Below are 21,535 nucleotides of genomic sequence, written 5' to 3'. Positions count from 1 at the left end.
AAATTGGCAACGCAGTATTAATTTCTCCAAAACTGGAAACGATGGATAAGTCTTTACTTGCACAAAGTTGTTGGTCTGCAACAGACCTTTCATTTGAGGGGTCACATGTACCAATCGGTTAAGCGATCATCAAGTTATTAACAAATTTGTCATTTTAGCAGGAATTACCAACCAAGGTATCTGTACCTACATCCCATTCAAATGTTTATTTCATAAACTAAAAATCGAGGTAGAGTCTTTGTTGTATCAAGTTATTCGCCTTCAAAAGACCTTTCATTTGAGGGGTCTGGTGCGAAAATTGGCCAAGCCACTAAAAAGTTATTAACAAATTAGCTATTTCAGTCATTATTTCAAGCTGTGACCAAGGTTTTTGAATGTTGTTGATGCCAGTTTTGCGTTTGTGTCAAATAGCGCCACCACACATTTCTTCGCAGCAGAAAACATACGTGGATGTTTTCAATTCCGTCATTCCATCAATCGCCGGCAGCGGCCGTAAATACGTGTGGAAATTAGAAAAGGTGTTTTATCTTAAGTACACAGTGCCTGAAGGCACATGAGCTGCTTTCCAGTATTTTCGGCGATTTGTTGCGATCAGATCTATTGCTAATAGGTGTACCCCATTTCAACCGCACACGAAGATTAGCAGTAAAAGTGAAAGTTTTACCGCCACACAGTGCCACATAATGAAAAAAGGCTTGGCGATAACCTTGGGGATACTGGTGCAGTTGGTAACGTTGGCTATTTGTCAACGTGTAGCACCTGGTGTTAATCCAACTCATTATGTAAGCTTTTCCAACGACCATATGTATATACATCCAACTGTGCAATGAGACTATTTTTCCATCTTTATAACAACAGCAGCAACAACAACAGCAACAGCACCAGCAGCAGTACCAACCGCCACCACCACAGTATCAGCAAGCTCCGCAGCACCAGCAGCCGCAATATCAACAGCAACCGCCCCAGCAGCAGCAACAACACCACCAGGGACAACCTCAGTACCAGCAACAACAGCAGCAACAACAACAACAGCAACAACACCAACAACAGCAGTTCCAACAGCCACATGGCGACCATGGTCAGCAAGTGCTACATACGGGAAACCTTCAGCAGGAGAAACAGTTAGGGATTTTCATTATTCACCCCGTTTTTTTGTATTTAAAACATCTGTTATACTTTACTTTTCTTTTTTAGACACATTGCGGAACATATGGATGTTCCAATCGATACGAGCAAAATGAGCGAACAGGAGTTGCAGTTTCATTATTTCAAAATGCACGACTCTGACAACAACAACAAGCTGGATGGATGTGAGCTAATTAAATCACTCATTCATTGGCACGGTAAGTATTCATCGCAAATATGCACTTGCTTGCTTCCTAACTGTTAATTCGTGTTTCTGTTTGTGTTTGTTCGCATCACGACTGCTACATGCCTTACCAAATAATTCGATTCTATTGCAAAAAACGTAAATGTGTACAGTGGCATTTCATTGGAGGAGGTAGTGTAAAATTTGGTTGTCGTGTATTGTCTAAGGAGATTTTCCCTCGGTTAAGCTAACTCATTTCTTACTAAAACTCCTCGAGAGACCGGATGATTGTGTGTTTTCACTTTCCATTGAGGTTGGATATAGCCTGGCCAAGACTGTTTGGAACAACGGGTTCGTTTACGTGATATTTATGCAAACACATTTGTCAGCTTTTACGTGCCTTTCCTCTGCTTCGAAATGACACTGGACTACTTGGTTGAAACAGCAATGTCGGTCCCCATGCGCCAACAACAACACAACAAGAAACAATCGCGTTGCCAAGACAAAAGATCATTGCGTTTCGTGTGTCTGCTGGTTTGGTTGTATTCTAAATCGAAACCATTTTTCCTATCATCCTTCATCCTCGCTTTTTATCCTTGGAACGAACCTTGGCACACGCGAGCAGAACAAGGAAAGGCGCAAGAAAACAGTGGCCAAGCTCAACACGAAGAAAAAATATTCTCCAACGACGAACTGTCCGCCCTAATCGATCCCATCCTCAACTCGGACGATCATAACCAGGATGGTTTCATCGATTACCCAGAGTTTGTGCGCGCCCAGCACAAAGCAGCCCAGCAGCAACATCAAGACCAGCAACAGCAACAAGAACAGCAACCTCACCCTTAGAGAATTCACGATTTTAGGCGTGCATAACTTGACCCTTAACAGACTGATACGAAATAAGCGAGCTTTTAAAGCGCAGCTAAAACGAACGAAAAGGGACAAGTATTATTCCCGATTCCCGCGATCAATGTCAACATGTTCGAGCTGACACATTCCACAAACCAGAACCAGACGTTTAAACGTTTTAAAGACGTACGAGACAATTCAGTCATCTCATTTTATTAAACACTATTACAGTAGAAATGTACCTTGCACAAACAAAATTTATTAGAAAACAACTATCTTTGATCAAAGTCGAACTTTATCCGTTAACATGAACATTCCATGATGCTTCTGATGGCAAGAATCATTGCAAACCGCACAAAAGAAATTTTATGTTATTTGGGGCTTATGATGTATGTGTTTGTTTTTTTTAGTGTATTTTGTTCAAATGAAGATAAATAGAAGACAACCGATACAGACGTACTTACCACACGTGCTTCACGACTATGTAGAGAGGGTTCCGTGCCCATCCCACATATTTCATGTAGTTTGGAGTCTATGTCCGAAAGCACATTTTGCTAAACTGTCACCATTTCATTTTATTCGAATTAACATTGCATGCGACTTATCTGCGTTTGCAGACGATAAGCATGAGGGAGAAACGGCTCCACCGACACCTGAATATACGGATGATCAGTTGCAAGATATCGTCGATTCGGTTCTACGAATGATGGATATTAACAATGATGGTTTCGTTGACTATGCCGAGTACCGATTGTCTGGTGTTGAGGAGAATAGGCGAGATGATTTTCCAGACGGGCGATAGATCTAACGAATCGGTGGATAATTTGCCCGAGTCCGACATCATGTCAGTACTTTGTCAATTTTTTTCTCCTTAGTATAAGGGTGGTGGGAATTTTAATTTCTGCTTTTTGCCTTTGTGAATTGAAAACAATCTTCGGTAACTTATGTGTGGTAATTTTCGAAATTCTAACTGTAACAAAATTTTTCCGTCCAGAGAAAGACAGCGGCGATGGCGAACATCATCACGAGCCGGTTGCGTACACTGACGAACAATTATCGGGCATTGTTGATGCTGTTATGAAAAATATGGATCGAAACAATGACGGCGTTGTCGACTGGCCCGAATACGTGCTGTCGTCAAGTCGTTAAATTTGCATGATATATGGTTGTATGGTTCACTGGATTTTTCTAACCTATTATTTGTTTTAGTTGGGATTATCTTTTCATTTGCATTTTCTCTATCTTTATGTAATATATACTAATAAAACGCAATAAAGGTGCGAGGGGTGTTTTTGTTACATTTTATTTACTGGTAAGGGTACAGCAATGTCGTCCGTTAGTAGGAGAATTGTAACAATTGTAACATGTTGTTTGAAATATTGGGACTGTGTATTTATTTGCCGATTGCAGACGACGAGAACCAACACGGAGGTGACAAACCCGCGGAAGACACGGGAGATCACCCCACCGAGACACAACCGTACTCTGATGAAACTTTAATATCTCTAGTCGATCCAATAATGGACATGATGGACAAGGATCGCGATGGATTTATCACATACACGGAGTACCGACAAACCGAAAACGCTCAAACTTAATATGTGACTTGTAGAAGACGAATTATAAGAGACAAGAAAGCTTAAAAAGAATAAAAATATTAATGTAAGTAACGATTGTGCATTGTAAAATTTATTGAAACTTTTTTTTAAGTATATCTCACTTATTGCTAGATTAAGTACTGGTTGGTGGATAATAGGTGAACCTGAAAAAGACATCACATTCCCAGTATGTCTGCCAGGAAACAAAATATCCATTCTGAAATGTAACAGATTTGTAACAGAACATTGACAAACGCAATCAAGAACAATACTATCTGTTGCTAGTGTTACATTTTGCAGGTACTAAAGCCACACCTAAAGGAATTACTATAGTTTTCTCGATACGTACAGCGTTCAAACTTGTTATTACATATTTTATATTCATTGTCTAATACTAAAGAAGAGTTCTACTCGAACTAGATGTTATTTAACAGATGAGATTCCCACTTTGTATAGCATTTTAAATTGGGCTTGTACAATTCTGCATTCTTCTTGATTATCCAAAAAGGTTTTGTTTCTTTCTATTATTCTATTTGTCATTTAAGATTATGGATAACATGAACAGGCTACGCAAATTCTAGATGTTTGCTAAATCACGGTTAGAACATGAAAGTCCTATTTGTTTGAATCAAAAAGCAAAGAAATACGCTGTAGAATTAATGGGCCACCATGTGCGCAAGCGCATCATGTTGGTGCGGCTTTGGTTCGTTCGGTCGACAACTGATGTAACATAATCAGCTGTTCCTACTGCCTGTATGGGTATGAGAACTTAGACATTATATGCCATCCTCTATCTCTATGCTCTTCGAATCATGTTTCGATTTTTCTCTTATTTGCTGTGGCAACCAAACACATTTTAGTTTTCGTTTCGGAGCATTCGCAACATGAGCACGATATATTTTGAGATATGTTGTTGCAAAATGTGTTACTTTTACGTATCTATATGTATTAAAAAATCGCTTCAACTGAATTGAAAAGTGTTTAATTGAAATATTGCTTTAACCTATTAAATGTAAAGATTACTCACAATGCCACATTTCTAAATTCTTCGGATATGCTTTATCAACCATGCCTGCTAAGACGGCTGCTTGGTAACTTCTAATTTTCAATAAGAAGAATATTCTCTCAACATACTACATACCGTGTTAGCTCTCTTAGTACGATAGGCGGATTCGTTCTTTATGCTCTTCTTTCTAACGTCGATGGAGCCACAACGATGCCCCATCTTCGTCGTGGGTGGCTATGGATACTATACAGCCAACCAGTCAGCTTTCCGTCGGCCAGTACCACAGGACCACGACAGTCGAAAACCGCAGTCCGGACCGATTTAACTGAAACGGGGCGACCAGTGTTGTGTTCTTTTTAGTGCTCCCACCCACTCGGCCAGTGGACAGAAAACAGGAAACGATTGATTCATTGCTCACTAAGAACGTGTTCCCATGTTGTGCATAATTCTGGTTTTTGTGCACCTTATAACATTAACCGTTGTCAGTAGTCACGATATCAATAGGTAACAGAGCAGCAAAGTATGAATTTGCTGTGGTTCACCAATGGTTTGGGGTAGTCCGTGCTAATGGAAAACAAGTGAAACGAGTGTACAATACTACAAAGGTTAAGGCACATTTTCGTTATGGGGTTTCCTCCATTTTACATCGATTGTTGGTGATAAACGGGAAAGGAAAAAACTGGCAACCGGTCGACAAACAGTTGTTGGGGAAAGAAAACTTCGGTCGACAGAAGGACGAGCGACGAAGGAAAACGTCAATGTGCGAGAGAGACTTTTCGGATGAGTTTTCCGCAGTCCTCTCTTGTACAATTCGGCAGATTTTCTGCTCATCTTGTCAACTCGCCACTTGTGTCTCTAAAATTCTTAACAACGCCTGCGGACACCCGGTTCTGGCTTTGCGACGACAGTTTGTCTTGTGGTGATCCCGTCACCTGTGTGTGCCTCAGTAATTGGTGAATTTTGCCGCCACTCTCATCATAATAGAATTTCGCTAGAGCTTCTCCATCGAAGCAAAAAGGTAATATATACGATTCTGTATTCTCAACATGGCATTTGCTTTTTAATGAAATCAAGTGGCTTTTCAAATGTTAAGTGAAAACTGCTGGTATTGGTATATCGGCTGGCCAACTAAAAAAAAGGACTTTTCACAGACTTCAGCAAGCACAAGTAAAGATTACCATACAGAACGATAAAAAAGTTCTTTGATTTATTAATTACAATCTATTTGATATGTACTTTGTGATCAGATAAAATAATTTCAAAATTTTGCGTGTACCATAAGCACTAGGTACTAGGTGTAGGAGAATTGATAAATAACAGAAGAACCAAAATCTGCTCCGCTTAGCCTATTGCTGATTCAAACTAGTGCAGTTGGTAAAGCGGCACTTTTTTGGAATAACTTTATAAGCATCTGGCCCAATCGAGACCTACCTATAATTGGGGTGCCTTGATGGTGAAGGTAAAGCATCTGTGCACAGTATAAATAAATTGAGCGCATTTCACCCGATACACCCGCTTTTAGTGGTTGGTAAAAAAAAAACTAGAAGTCGAATTGAAAATACCATAACTTTCCCCGATCTAATACTTGCGAATTGCGTTAACGATTGTTTGAACCGTACCCGTTTTCCCAGGGTCGCAACATGTGCTTGCAGCGTGTTGCCCGTATGGTTTAACTGGCTACATTTGACGATTCTTCCGGCGCAGCCGGTCTGCGGTTCAAATGTGCTACATACTCGCGAGCCGAAATTGTATATTTTTGTTATTTTTAGTTAAGACTTCGTCTTTGTTTCTCTGGTGCTTCACAGAAGCCGAATCGAACGTTTTTCTATACTTCCCATATGGGTAAGCAGACCTTATTGCCGAGCAAAACAGACGTTCACTTTTTATAGCACCACCTCTCCAACATTCTACACACAAGAGACGCACGAAAACATAATTAAGCGGGAAAATAGATTTTTTTAGAGCAAAGCTAGAACCTCAGCTTTAGGAAACGGTTTGTTTTGTTAGTGTACATACAAACATATGAAGCACTAAAAATCGAAGTATGTAGGGAAACTGCTGGGGCTCTCTTTCTGAATGTCTCCAATAAATAAGCTTTGCTGCTACGTTATTACCATTATAGATAAGTAACCTACTACAAGTACTACATATTACATAAAAACTATCAAGTAAAATGTTGATGCTAAGTCAGCTTAATACAACACGATATCATCTTTCATCAGGAATATGTGAGAAATTGCTTGATTTAGGTTTTTTTTCGTACAACTATTCACTGTACAAATAAGATAAGTAAGACCTGAAACTGAAATAATGTTAGGATGCTAATTTCAGTAGCGCTGCCGAAACTAGAAGCTGAACTGCCGCGATACTTGTATACCCGAACTGGTCATATTGGGCGAACTACCTAGAGCGTTTTCGGATAGGGCTTTTTTAGGCCAAGAACGCGGAGCTGTTGTAACGCCAATTAAATTAGTAAGATTTGAAAATACTTCTTTTCTTTTCTTCCTTCTTTCTATTTTAAGTTGAAATCATTGTTTGTTGTATTTATTGCAACATATTGCACCATCATGGTGTCAAGCGGAAATAAATTTTCTATTATCAATTTAGATTTCGTTATCCCTTGTCTAGTTGTGACAAAATCTAGACGTATTGACATATTCGAAAGCATTAAAACAAAATACTGTTGATTTTTCTGCGTAACATATCATTTCCATCACCCGTTCCGGCGGAAGCATTAGAATTTCCTTTCGTCTGTAGTGAAACGTTCTTGTCGTTCATGTGGCCCTCTTATTGTGGTTCACTGGGTAGGTGTGAACGTACAAAGTGGTTCCGTTTCCTTGTACCAGTAGAAAACGGACATGCTGTTCTCGCTCATCAGACTACCACAAAATGTTTCTTGCATGCAAAAGCCTTCGTAAGGAACTCTGCCAAAGGCGGCGTTTCACTATGCACATTTGCATATGCACAATGGAAAATGGACGGTATAATGCTTCCAAGGTGCACTCTACTGGTCAATGGCTTCCTAAAGGGCAAACCTCCGGCATAGTCAAAACACATGGCCAACGTGGTGCGACATAGCTGCAGTAACCGTTTCCATGCCGGTATTTTCCGGCCAACGTCTGGGTGGAAACTTTGTGAAGTAGGAGCAGACTGTCGCACGTAATGAATCACTTCCTCTACATGCAACGCGAATTTCCTGTGATTTATCGGCCTTTAAAGCGTGGGAATTTTATCGTAAGCGCTAGCGTAAGAGCCACCGAGGTTGGAAATTTAATAGAAAGGCGAAGAGTGGTTATTGCAGTCACCTTTCATTTTACTCGTTTTAGCCCTTAAAGATTGCAAATAATTGCGAAATAATAAATTTTATTGCTACTCTGACGAAGATTTTTGGTTTATCTGCTAAATGATAACAAGTTTATTGACAAATCTGTTGGCAATAGGAATGGTTATAAGCATATCAATCGCACATGTGTATCATAAACATGATGTACATGTTCAATAGATCAGTGATGAAGTGTATTTAGTATGAAATTGTACATACTACGGTCGGTCAACACACTTATACTCTTTCAAATGAACATATATTTTTTCCTCCACTTTCCCATCGCTTTGCTTTGTTAGCTAGATGTCTAGAAAAAATTATTTGAAGTAAACTTAAAAAAGGGAGTGCCCATGGCGCAGCGGTAGCGCGAAGAAACACCACACCACAGGTGTGGGATCGAATCTCGAGTCTGGCATCCTCCGGTATTACGAACGGCTGACCACCGATCTATAATATACCGTCTTTCGATCACACAAACTCTCTTCGGAGAGAGGCCTTGTCCCACTTGGGGATGTCGTGCCACATAAAAAAAAAAAAAACTTAAAAAATGAAAATATTTAGCACAGAAAAATATTCATATTTTTATGATAAAGCAGCTTCGGGAATGCATAACTTCATGAGTATAAAGGTATCTTGGAAAGGCCGTTTCATAAACAAACAAAGCCTTAAAATTTGAGATTACGGGGAATTCGACGGGGTTAAATTATATATATATAATAATTATATATATAACTATATATATAAGCAATTATTGTACAAGCACGCTTAGAAGTCAAATTTACCACCGAGTTAAACAATGAGATAAAATGTGTGGTTGCGGCAATGTTGCATGTCTGGAACCAACGCTATATTTTCTATGCAAATTAAAATAAATAGCATTTGCGTTATTGTAGGGGAAAAGTCTAGTTTGGCATAATCATATTTTATGTTAAACTCGCGAGTAATTTTATTTATTTTTACCATCATCATTTCATCATCAAGTCTCATATTTTGATTATACAAAGAAGATAAGGTATGTCTATTAGAACGAATATTACAAAAATAAAGAACAAATTTCGAAGCATAGAACAAATATCGACCAACAACAGATAATATTCTAAATCATCAGGTGTACTGGCAATATCGCAATATTGATTCTGCAATAGTTTCTAAACATATTTGGATATTTGTGATTTGCAAGCATTTGTGTGTTTGTTTCTTTTGGGGGTAGAAACATGTTTTGGTTTAAAATCATCGTCAAGTCAATGCATGGTTTGAAATTCGTGAGACTACTGGTTTTTACGAAAGTGCTTGCTTGATTAAATCTATCTATGATGGTCTTGAAATATTTAAGCCGCCGACATATTTTGCAAGATTGGTGCCAGAAACCTTTCTGTTTCAAAAACCACACCGCTAGCAGTGTAAATTGTCATTAGGCCTTGTGATCACTAATTATACTATTGATTCGCGCTTAATTGGAACCCCGTGAACAGCACAATTTCGTTCGAAATATCTTCCATTCTACAAATAGCATGCTGCATACATTGCCATTCTATAGCGTTCCTAAACGTCCTAAGCGTTCTGTTGGCAATCGTCGAGTGCGGCACAAATTGTTCATGTAGGGAAGATCGTGATGACATGTCCAGCAACTTTAAGTGTTAGAACTTTATTAGTGTTTGAGGAAAGGGCTCGTGTTCAATAGTGCATTATGTTTCAACGAAAAAGCGGTATGCAAATAAATTGGCAGAGTGATATGAAGAGGTGTTATCTACACAAGCCGCAATATGGGGCACACCGTTACCATAAACCTCGTTGTCGTAAGATTTCTGTACCTTCCCTTTTTTCACTACTTGGTCACGTAGCACATTTTTTAACACAGTCTTGTGTATTGTTTTCTTGCTTGTCTATAGATAACTCTGGGAGCACGTAAAGTTCGATTTAAACAATTTGGAAATTTAAAAACCAAACCACTTTTTTGGTTGCTGGAATAATTTAAAAAAAAACATAGAAAACCCATAGGAAAAGAGATGTAAGTGTTTCATTTGTATCGTTAAGAAAATCATAGTTACATTAGTTGTCGAAGTTGATTTATGTTTGAACCATGAGTTCTAGCATCGGTAACCAGAACTTTTTTATCTTGCCAAGAACGAGCGTAACGCGAAGAAGGAGCATCATCATGAAGTAGGAATTTTCGAATTAATGATGTAAGATTCAGTTTATCTCGAGGTACAACAAAGCAGTTAAGATTTTGCGTCCGTATCCTGCTCTTCTAGAGCGCCAGATCGATATTATCTAACGAAGCAAACTTTCAAAGAGTGCAATCATTGTAGTTGGTTAAATTTGAGGCCCAATGATGAAAACCAATATCGATCGAAATTGCTTATTCAAATAAAACCGCAAAATGAAACACTCTTTTCATTTTTAATTTCAGACCAAAATAAAGAAAAAATAAACTAGCACAGGAGTATCGTGAAAAATCGTGACCACTCTACCAACTACCAAACGTAAACTGATACTAGAAAAAGGAAAACTCGACAGCAGAGAAGAGATTTGTAATATTTAGCATGATTATAGAGCTTACCAACGAATGGTTGGTGAACGCACATTGAAATCCACAGAGATTCGAAAAAAGCCCATGCTGCAAGACTAACGACTGTGTACCGGAATAAATCTTAACCGCCATGGAACGCAAATTATTGTACGCCTTTCGAGGATGGATTGCCTTCGTCGCCTTCATGGACTTAGGTACAGCCTTTCGGTGTTACATCGAACGCCGCAGTTTTTTAGGTGATCACTCAGAAACTCAGTTCATTGAAGGTCAGTACAACTTTCTAATAACATTTTGGTTTACATTCTGATACAACTAACCACATAGACCAAAGGTTCAAGGATCAAAGGTTTAAAGTCTATTTTAGGATAAAATAATGGACTTGATTTCTATTTATCTGATTTCCATCGTTCTTGTTTTCTATTGTGCTACTTTTCTATTCTACTACACATTGGATCCGGTGTATTTACATGGCACTGCAGGAGATTATACAATTTCTAGGATACTGGGAATTTATTGCATACTAAAGGCGGTAGCTTTAGTTCACTGCACGCTGTACATACACTATAAACCGTAAGTACATAATTTTCAAATATATGATGTATTTATTTGAACTACACTTTAATCAACGAATTCGATATCATACGATTATATTAGAAGCAATTTTGGAGCAATCTAATCTACTACACACCTACAGTACTTCCAATCTATTTATTCCTATTTTATTCCTATATGTACTGCTAAAAACTATACATCTGATTCCCAGTATATTTACAACTTTTCCAATTCATTATAAGAAATTTAACTATTAAACATTTTTCGGTTGTGTTCTACATTATTTGGTCAACTTGTAAATACGAATAGTAAAATGCACCTGGGTTCCTCTCGTTTAACATTTTTTTTTTGCTTTTCATCTACAGCGTCGTCAGTATGGGTGGCTGCTCCTTAGCAATCACGATGATGCTCTATATAACAGAGGCCTTGTACTTCCGTTCAACGACGCTAAACTTTTACGTTATATTTCCATGTATTTTAAACTGTAAGTATGCATTGAACTGTTAGCATACCACTTTCTTTTTCTTTTTTTCTTGAAACATTTTTTTAAATTTTTTTTTACATAATCTATGCGTTTTTATTGTTTCATATCGACAGCAATCACATTGGTTGGATTACTGTATATTCCTCGAAAGCTACGATTATGGGAGCATCGGAACGGATCGGATAACGACGACGAAAACTCGCAGCTGCTGAAACAAATGGGTGGCTTTAAGAAGCGACGAGCTCATAAAAATAAGACGCCATGAATACTATGGATAGTGTAATGGCTGCCAAATAATTTCATTACACCCCTAAATTAACCACGTTATTCTACCACAATTGACCCAATTTTACAAGCCTATTTGAACGATTCTTGCATAACGATTTAATCACTACCAAGCCAGTAGAAACCCATCCCAACGTTCCTGTAAATCTTAGTCATATCGTAGCTACTCTAGACCTAGAATAACCCACCCATTCGCTCCTTCCCACGAATTATTTTTCTCCAACAAGTGGACCTTTTTCTTTTATCTTGCAGTTCTCTACCTCTACTCTCCAAACTGCACTCTCTAGTTTAGGAGCAGATAGAAAATAAAATCACATTTTCTCTACTGCACAGCAATTGCGAAAAAACTTACAAAAGTTCAGTATATTAGTTGGTTTGCTAAAAATACCTTTTGAAATAGGAGTGAAATATTTAGCATTCAAATTTCAATAATATTTTTCTACTAACTCAGCCATTTGTAGACACAAAAAGTGAAAGATTTTCCTGAAAGCTATTGAAATAAAAAAACAATCTATTATCCTGCAGGCAGGGGTGTGTTCAATTACAAGCAAAGAGATATCTTGAAGCATCAAACACTGCAATGGATGAAAACGACACAATGTGAATGCAAAAAAAAGCTTTAACACGTTTATAATAACTAAGCAAACATCAAATAAAGTTATCATTATGCGTAGCACTGGCGGTAGCATAAGTGTGGTATAAACATACATTTGGGAAATTATGATTTGTGAAAAATACATTCATGGTACGAAAGGCCGAAAATGGTTGACTGTTTTAGCAAATATAAATCATTATTTTATCTGTACTAATAGTCATTTGCCGAGTTGATTTTAGGAAATAATAGAATTAGAATAAATCGAATTATATTATATAAGGGGCAGGAGTGTGACACAAATAAAAATAATTTTTTGTTTAAACATTTTGATAATCCTTAATGTTTCGATCGGTTGCAAGTTACTCAAGCAAAATAAGGAGAAATTTTTCATGAGCCCATCAAAGCGCTAGCTAGAAACAATCATTCACACAAAGATTTGACTTTTCGATTAAATAAAACTATCTTCCAAAACTACTTAGAAGTGGAAAACAACAACGTGTTCACAGCTGTATTTTTTAAAATAGCTTGTAGCAGTTGGTTATTTTTTTGAACAATGTAATGTTGAACTATTATTATCAGTACCCTGTGTATGCAGCATTTATGTATCCTGTATTATTGGATACTGAAAGGTTTTACTTTTTAAACAGTAATAAAGGTTTATCAAAAGTATTTGAATTAATTGAAAAAAGAAGATTGGTCAGAAGTTCACAGACACATTAGAAATGGCTGCACTTACTAGTATGGGTAACCAACTATTTGGTTTGCGATCATGTATACATATTGCTAAGCTATTATCTTAAACTAAAAACTGACCAGCTAACATAAGACAGCTCTAGCTATAATCTAAAACCATCAACACCAATGCTATCGCTATGGGAAATAGTTAATAAGTAAAGTTGGTTTAAGGCGTAGTTATTTTTCTACAAACTGTCGCCAAATAAGCATACTTTTACAGGTATTTACTGGATCAGATATTCACTTAACTAACTGAAACTATTTTTAAATAAATCCATGCCATAACGCATTAAAGACGATGTTCAACAAGCGAGCACGATTGCGTAAACTATCAGATAGACAGGACAAAGTGAATATCTACTTCGTTATTAGCAGTTTTGTGACCTTTTGTACAATCAAAAAAACAATATTAATAGTAAGATATATACTTTCACAACACCATACTCAAAGGACACCTAGGGAATTATCTAGTCAACATTAAATAGCAGTTCAACGTGTAATAAGTTGATCCTACCAATAATCATGATTTTAAAAATGTAATCGACGGAAATTAAGCGGACAATTTTTCATGCACTATATAGAAATAAGTGCCATGCAACAACAAAGTGCAATTTCTCAAATAACGTGCACTAACACGAATGCTAACATCCCAATACACCTAACTTCTATCGAATCAGCAAAAAAAAAAAAACAAGTTGATTGAATTATTAATAAAAACTTTTAAACATTGAAAGAGTGTATATTCAATTGCATACTTCACGAGCTCTATTTTATAATAAAGATGGTATGGCTTTCTGAGCATGTTTTTTTTGTAAATGTCCGTGAATCGGTTTTCGTGTTAACTTGTTTGAAGAATAAATTAGTTTTTGTATAAAGAATTTTATTATAACTAATTGATACTACATCGCATTATCAAAGCATGATTTGTATAGATTTGAAGATTTGTTTTTCCTAGCCACCGAGAGAATTTTTCTGGCTTTATTCACCATTAGTTGTTGGCTGGCTTTATTCAGTCTAAAGATGTCTACTAAGATCAGGATAATGTTCCCTTGATGGTAAATCTAGGCATCTTTCGACAAATGTTGTATAGAGATCAATTCCGGGCACTTTTCGAGTATCGTCAACACAAATACATGGCCTATTCTTAATAAAGATGGTATGGCTTTCTGAGCATGTTTTTTTTGTAAATGTCCGTGAATCGGTTTTCGTGTTAACTTGTTTGAAGAATAAATTAGTTTTTGTATAAAGAATTTTATTATAACTAATTGATACTACATCGCATTATCAAAGCATGATTTGTATAGATTTGAAGATTTGTTTTTCCTAGCCACCGAGAGAATTTTTCTGGCTTTATTCACCATTAGTTGTTGGCTGGCTTTATTCAGTCTAAAGATGTCTACTAAGATCAGGATAATGTTCCCTTGATGGTAAATCTAGGCATCTTTCGACAAATGTTGTATAGAGATCAATTCCGGACACTTTTCGAGTATCGTCAACACAAATACATGGCCTATTCTTAGGATCGTTATTTTACTCAGAGAGAACATTGTAGAACATCTAAACTTTTAGCAAGGGTTGGCTTGTCCAAGGAATAAAATGGGCGAAGTAGACCATGTCCCACAGATGATTTATAATCAGTTCAATGTTTCCAGTTCGATTAATGGCCTCCGAACACCATAACACATACTCTCAACTACTGTGTTTTATAGTTGGAACAACGTTGCTCGTTATGATGATTGAGTTCGACGTTGTTGTTCATTTTTTTGGCAAAATTGCTTAATTTTGTCCGTATGAAGTCTGTATATAGTGTATAAAACAATGTGCCGACACGCCAATGGCATCAAAATGCAGCGATTTGCAAATCCCCAGTCTTCCTTATTCTTTCCTTAGAAACGAAAAATTTGCAACGTACAATTATGCAATGTTATTGTTATTTCCAAAGCACCTTCTTAAGAGTTGTAATACAAATCATATGATTCGTGATCTAGACACTTCGTTCGTCATGTTTGAGAACTCTAAGTATGGAGGACTTCATAGCTTTTCTAGCAACCACCCCCTCATACCGATAGAGTAACCACGAAAGATGTCTCTTTGCAGGGTTTAGTCTAGTTGTACCCTGGTTAATTCGACAAATTATAAGTTCCTGAGACTAAGCATGATATTTGCCACAGGGTTCATCAACTTGCCAAGTTAGGTTCCCTTCACATCACATAAAAAATATAGTTCTCTATCGGTTGCAGATGTTTGCTTAGTTTCACCGGCCATTTCACGTTAAATGATGATATAAAATTGTTACCACCATACTTTTAGATCCTTAATAACTCGAAATAATGGCTAGGTTGATACTTTGACTACTAGAACCTCACCAAACCGGTGTTTTTGGTCAAGAAACTCGGGTGTACGAATACTTTTTTGTCATCGATTTTGAGCCTTTTTTTAAGTTTCGTTAGAGCAAAGTGACCTACAAGTAACTTTTCCGAAATGTTAAGTACTCATTGGATAGAATAGAAGTTTATCTACGATATGTCGTTCAAACGGTTGTTCTAGGTCACGTAGTCGCTGAGACAACTAGGCTTAAAGTTGAAATTGGTGACTGTACGGATACTTTCTTGTCAGACTGTATGTACCGATTCCGCCAATCATAGATCTTGTAGATCCTTAATTACAGTTCGAATGCGGTTTGTTGATTGAATACCTTTGTGATTTTTGTTTCATTTTGCAGGTTAACAATAACTGAGAAAGCTGAGCTTATCATAACCTCCTGATTGCGTCAAATTTATCTTACTAATACCTTTTATCAACGGTTTGTAGGTCTCGTCAAAACACAGGACCTTTCATCAGCAGCTACAAACCAAAATCAAAACCCTTCTTATCTGCCAATGAGATGTTCCTTGAACATTAACTATGATCCTGACCTGCAGCAACTGCAATTAAAACGCATCTAATGGTTTCGCAATAATAAATCGTTTGAAATCAATTGTTTGGCAGAGCCTCTCTTCCTTTTCCATCAAAGGATGCGAATCAATGTGATATTTTCAGAAGCAAAGGAAGGAAATTGGACTAGATTTTTAATCTTGTATTTTCTACCAAAAGAACACATCACTAGTAATAAAAAATAATAAATAAAGAAAACATTGTGCAATGCTGCCAATAAAAGGGCAATACTATGTATGTGTAGAAATTTGAAATAACCTTGCTTGTTCAGAAAAAATACGACTCAAGAGCACCCTAGCACAAATTCACCTTTCCATTCCACCCAACTAGGGTCCACATACGTAAAGGAGAAGGTCTTCTAAGCCGTCTAGCTCTAAGGTATGGCCCAAAGCGATCTTTGCACCAGAAAAGAATAATTTATGGTGAATTAATAAATTTATGGTTATCGATGGGAGTAACGATAACCCATCAAACCTTCGCATCTGATTTACCAATTCAGTAATAGTCCGGTACAGGAGCACAAGCTACGCGCACAAAATCGCTATAACGGACGTGGCCACCACTCGATACATTCGCTTCACGAAAGATGTTATCCACCTATCACAAGAAAAAACACAATATTCATTATCAAGATAAGATACTTATTTCTAAAAAAATGAAACAATCTTGCTTACCTCACGGTATGAAAGACGTTCACCCCAATTCTGCAGTAAATGCCGCAGTTGTCGTGCTGGAATCGTTCCGCGACCTGCTTTATCACCAGCCTTAAAAGCTTGAATAACTTCATCTGGAAGATTTTCGACGCGCGAATGTTGATGCATCACTTCCAAAAAGTCGGCAAAACTCATGCGACCATTTTTCTTCTTCAGATACTGCGTAAGCTCTTGTATAGTAGGAGACAGACCTAGCGAGCGCATAATTACCGTTAGCTCGTCGAGCGTAGTGATGTGTCCCGAACGAGCAAATAGATAAAAGCATTCACGGAATTCTACAAAATGAAGATTGAAATTAGATTGAAAGAAAACGTTACGTTGAATCGCATTGCAAAGTCCCGTTTAATCATAAAATTGACTATCGACATACCATCAATATCTTGCTCCTTGAAATATCGTGCCTGTAATAACATAATTCAATGTAGAAAAAGACCCTGTTACACCGATGCACACATGATTTCGTTGAATAATCTCAATGGAAGTATACAAACCATTTTTTAGAAACTTTAAACAGCGCACTGTTTTGGAATGTGGAAAACACCTTTGCGCAACTTAATACTTGCTCCAAGCACCTGTTGCTTCAATACGATTCACACTTTCTATTGTACTTTTTCATCATTTAGGCATTCCCAAGATTTGTTAAGGTTAAGGTAGCCCTAACGAGTAATTTACAGTTGGCTCACTTGCGAATAGAACTGTCAAATATCATGCAAACATATATTATAATATTTCAAAACTAAAGAGTTCCTTCACGGAATTGGAGTTATGGTTTTTTCTTTTATTTTAATTTTTTTCTAGACTTTTTCTGCTTTATTTATAACACTATGATTCCTTTTCCTTTGAATGACCACACGCGAAACGCCTATATGACAACCTCAATTTACAGCAATCTTGGAAAGCTACGAATAGAAATGTCTTTTTACATTTTTTTTATCAAATGAGCTAGTTCCAACCTTCTTGACAGACTGGCGTTCTATCACATCATTCTTGAGGGGTTTTTGTTTTCTTGCAGAGTTCTCTTGCAGTCCTGAGGCAGTATTGAATACTTCTCGTAGCTGATTCATTCTAGAGCCCCCAAAAAAGTGCGGTACTTACCACTGATGTACCACTGATCAGAGAAACAAAAACAAGCGAAAAGAAAAAAAATGACGTTCTTGTAGTGGGCATTGCACACTTCACTGTTTAAGTGCGGTGCAACGAACTGGTGACAATATCTTCAAGAAGCAAACGAAGACGGTGCTGGCAATCAGTAAAGGTGCGTCCTGTGTTGGATCGCAGTCGTAAGTTACACTGGGGTTAAATATTCTATTCTAAAATTTTTCGATGATACAGTTTTAGGGGAATCTGGCAAGGAACAGGCATGCTTTCTAGAAAGAGCAAGGATAAATCCATCAAGGAAGGCGTTGTTGGGAAGTACGTCAAAAAAGATACGCCACCTGAAATTCCAAGTAAGTATTTGCTCAAGAGCTGAAGAAACTCAACTCGAGCAAAGAATGTTGCCATTTTTTAATATACACCGACGCATCTTTCTCTTTCCATCAGTAATTAACGTGTGGACTGCTGAGCAAAGTAAAAGCAAACTAGCAAAAGCTAGGCGTAGCTCACAGCAGGTAGTCTCTAACGCGGGACAGCCACCGGGGTTGCCCCTGACCGCAAATAGTAGTAATATCCAGAATATGCAAAAGTTTGGCAACTCGAAGGTAGTGACAAAAGTTGGGGGGCTTGGGCATGAAGGAAAGTACACACCAAGCAACAATATTCCAAATTTAGCTCAAAAATTCACGAACCTCAATCTAAACAACGACCAATCCCCTGGCCTTGCTTCGGTAAATGGAGGAATTAAGGGGCAAACGCAACTCCTACCAATGATAGTGACAAATGCAGGCAGTAAGCTCAGTAGCGCTGTGACCATAAATGAAGCTAGGAATAACAATAGCCATGGCAATTACGTTGATATTGATACAATCGATCAAATCTTGATGCAGCAAAGCGAGGCAACACAATTTCGTCTACAACAACAACAGCAACAGCAACTCCAGTTGCAACAACAACATCAGCATATACATCAACAGTATTTAGCCAACTTCGACAGGAAATACTCCTACAACCAACTCCATCACAATAACAATCTTCGCAATGGGTTCGATAGCTATGGTAATCTACTACGCAATGGAAGTCCTGTGGCTACATCCAGCTCAACTGGAAGCAGTCTGACGAACGATCAGACACTTTTCATTCGTCAGTATTCCACACGTCAAACCCCGCAGCCTCAGCCATCCCAGCAGCCCCAAACGAGCAGTCAACAGAATCAAGCACAGTCATCACAACAGGATCATCATTATCCCATTTACGAAAATCAATCCCAGCTTATCGCCCGTCCAGAATCGCCGATCTACAGCAATACGAACTCCGGCACCATTTACCAGAACTACAACAGTAACAACTCATCACACCAGTCGCTTTACTCTAATGTTTGCATCGCTGGGCAGCCCACAAGTTCATCAAGCACAACGAACTATTTAGCATTGGCACAACCGCAAGCACCATCACACCAGACTCAATCGCAACCTCTATATTCGAATGTGATAATTGGTACAAACGAATCCAATGGCATTACGTACGGGGAAGTTGTACTGCACGCGAACCATCACCCATCCGCAGTTGGGGCCGGCGCTGTAGTAGCGGCCCAACGGGCCATCGCGCAGAGTGCAGCTGGACAGCAATCTGCCGGTGATAGTGGCGACGAAGAATTAATGTTACCGCCCGGCTGGTCCGTAGACTATACGTTACGGGGAAGAAAGTATTACATCGATCATAACACTAAAACCACTCATTGGGCACATCCGCTGGACAGGAAGGCACTACCAACTGGGTGGCAACGGATCGAATCGGCACAGTACGGCACATACTTCAAGTAAGCTCAAACGCATTCATACCCGAACCAACGACGACTAATATCGTACTTCTATTCTTGTATTTTACTAAACACAGCTACATCACTGGACAAGCGGAGCAAAGTTTGCCATATTTGGCTTCTTGCTATCTAACACACGCTGCGCCCCTAGAAATTCCGCGTCCGATGGTGCCACATTTCCCGCGCCACAATGCTCTGGTGCCAGCAAATCCTTATAATACAGAAAAAGTACCGGAATGGCTTTTTCTTTATGCAAAATGTAAGTAAATCGTGTCAAACATTGAATGCAGAAAATGATTTAAATGTTAACCGGATGTTCTTCGATTTTTAGCTTCATCGGAGAAAGACCACATTATAAAATGGGATATGTTTCAACTACAGCAACTAGAAGATTTCTTAGGTATGATGAAGAAGTTATACCGCCAGGAATGTAATATTATTGTTGCAAAGTATGAGGTGATCAGGTAATTATTGTAGTGCCAAATTTGCAAAAACCATTTGGTTGAGTTACTAATGTTTCCGTTCTTTTTAGAATACAAATACACTCTCGGATGCAGGAGCTGCGTAGAATATGACAATCTATTTCAATTTTAGTCGCGAAACACGTTTATCCATATGTGCTTGTGCTGTTAAGAAATTGTGATATGAAACAGTTCCTTGTTCACCTATTTAACCGCACCTTTAGAATTTCAGTCCATCGATAGTGCATAATGTAATACTTAGGTCGAATTCATGGACGAAATGATAAGAATGGTTAGAGGCGTTCCTGAGATTTTCTATATTTCCAGCAGTGCCTTGATGTCCAATCATACATAGTTTCATGAATCCACATAGCTGCACTTTTATATTACAAACCTACATGCGCTCATGCAATGACGAATTGCAAATGAAGACAAAATATGCGACATTGTTCATACGTATTAATAAAGTTTAATATTTCAAACAAATTTAGACGCCTCTTAGCTTAGTTTTCTACTTTATCAGCACTCTCTGACGGGCGAATCACCTCCAAATCCTTCAGTTCATACTCGTCCTTTTTCGAAAGGCCACTAAACTTAAGCACCTTTGCATTTGGTAGATTTAACTGCTGAGCATATCGGATTGCTGGCGGAAGCTGGGCTTCCTCCTCCGTTTTGTAGCCATAAAACTTGGCCCAATCATTGCGGCCGGTGTAAACCATGTAGCACACTCCACCGAAAGCATTCCATGCCACAACGGCGTAGAATAGACTGAGCCGACGTTTCCACAGCTGGGCGCGATCCAATGGAATCGGATTAGTTTTGCGTCTAATCCACCTTCGAAGCCAACGAGGTTGTTGAAAAAGAGCCATTGGTCACCTTTTCACGGGAGAGACCGGTAGGTACAGCAAGGTACGAAAATGAAAACAACCATTATTATTAACATTTTCTATTGCATAAGTCAAGATTTGTTAAGCACAGGTGATGGTAACCAAGCGCTTTTGACAGTTTTATACAACTGTGCTGGTTAACTCGCAGAACTAGAGCAGATCTACTTCACAGCAGATTCGATGTATCGTCTTCTTCTTCTTCTTCTTTCGCTATGCGAGTCGGGGTATATCCTCCTACGCTAAGTCGAACGTTTGTTCCCTTACTCGTAATCAGAGGCGTACCGACTCTGTCCGAACTCCTATGAAGGGGCTCGTCCTTTAGGACCGGCTAATAATAGCCATATGTCCACCCGCCGGCCAC

At 38.3% G+C, this 21,535-nt stretch overlaps 5 protein-coding genes across 8 annotated transcripts; 3 read left to right on the top strand and 2 right to left on the bottom strand.

Annotated features, from left to right (window-relative positions):
* The first annotated feature begins 436 nt into the window (after nt 1-436).
* LOC131261079 (multiple coagulation factor deficiency protein 2 homolog) lies at nt 437-3,702 on the top strand. 3 transcript variants are annotated; one of them, XM_058262995.1, is made up of 5 exons: nt 437-782; nt 859-1,121; nt 1,195-1,343; nt 2,776-3,002; nt 3,569-3,702. In XM_058262995.1, exons 1-4 carry the CDS (start codon nt 684-686, stop codon nt 2,958-2,960), a joined length of 696 nt encoding a protein of 231 aa, XP_058118978.1. In that variant the 5' UTR covers nt 437-683; the 3' UTR covers nt 2,961-3,002; nt 3,569-3,702. The 3 variants fall into 3 exon arrangements, with proteins under 3 accessions (XP_058118978.1, XP_058118987.1, XP_058118970.1); XM_058263004.1 differs by lacking the exons at nt 2,776-3,002; nt 3,569-3,702 and adding an exon at nt 3,153-3,539; XM_058262987.1 differs by lacking the exons at nt 2,776-3,002; nt 3,569-3,702 and adding an exon at nt 1,935-2,617.
* A 1,944-nt stretch (nt 3,703-5,646) lies between these two features.
* LOC131261155 (uncharacterized) lies at nt 5,647-12,807 on the top strand. The gene is made up of 5 exons (XM_058263091.1): nt 5,647-5,780; nt 10,495-10,880; nt 11,094-11,184; nt 11,532-11,650; nt 11,764-12,807. The coding sequence occupies exons 2-5, from the start codon at nt 10,745-10,747 to the stop codon at nt 11,913-11,915; spliced, it is 498 nt and encodes a 165-aa protein (XP_058119074.1). The 5' UTR covers nt 5,647-5,780; nt 10,495-10,744; the 3' UTR covers nt 11,916-12,807.
* Nucleotides 12,808-16,326: 3,519 nt separating this feature from the next.
* On the bottom strand, nt 16,327-17,538 carry LOC131261165 (calmodulin). 2 transcript variants are annotated; one of them, XM_058263114.1, is made up of 5 exons: nt 17,404-17,538; nt 17,283-17,313; nt 16,874-17,187; nt 16,691-16,796; nt 16,327-16,594 (listed from the first exon to the last, which is right to left on the bottom strand). In XM_058263114.1, the coding sequence occupies exons 1-4, from the start codon at nt 17,404-17,406 to the stop codon at nt 16,695-16,697; spliced, it is 450 nt and encodes a 149-aa protein (XP_058119097.1). In that variant the 5' UTR covers nt 17,407-17,538; the 3' UTR covers nt 16,327-16,594; nt 16,691-16,694. The 2 variants fall into 2 exon arrangements, with proteins under 2 accessions (XP_058119097.1, XP_058119086.1); XM_058263103.1 differs by having other exon boundaries at nt 16,327-16,796; nt 17,404-17,534.
* A 373-nt stretch (nt 17,539-17,911) lies between these two features.
* Nucleotides 17,912-20,499, top strand: LOC131260556 (protein salvador homolog 1). Its single transcript, XM_058262315.1, has 6 exons — nt 17,912-18,167; nt 18,245-18,360; nt 18,455-19,826; nt 19,904-20,085; nt 20,158-20,290; nt 20,359-20,499. Exons 2-6 carry the CDS (start codon nt 18,273-18,275, stop codon nt 20,399-20,401), a joined length of 1,818 nt encoding a protein of 605 aa, XP_058118298.1. The 5' UTR covers nt 17,912-18,167; nt 18,245-18,272; the 3' UTR covers nt 20,402-20,499.
* On the bottom strand, nt 20,442-21,208 carry LOC131261193 (uncharacterized). The gene has a single exon (XM_058263150.1). It carries the CDS (start codon nt 21,154-21,156, stop codon nt 20,791-20,793), a length of 366 nt encoding a protein of 121 aa, XP_058119133.1. The 5' UTR covers nt 21,157-21,208; the 3' UTR covers nt 20,442-20,790.
* Between the last annotated feature and the right edge of the window lie 327 nt (nt 21,209-21,535).

Source organism: Anopheles coustani, chromosome 3 (genome assembly GCF_943734705.1).
Source record: "Anopheles coustani chromosome 3, idAnoCousDA_361_x.2, whole genome shotgun sequence".
In the NCBI taxonomy this organism is placed as follows: Eukaryota; Metazoa; Arthropoda; class Insecta; order Diptera; family Culicidae; genus Anopheles; species Anopheles coustani.
The sequence above is the reverse complement of the archived record's forward strand: the minus strand, read 5'-3'. Positions and strand labels throughout refer to the sequence as shown.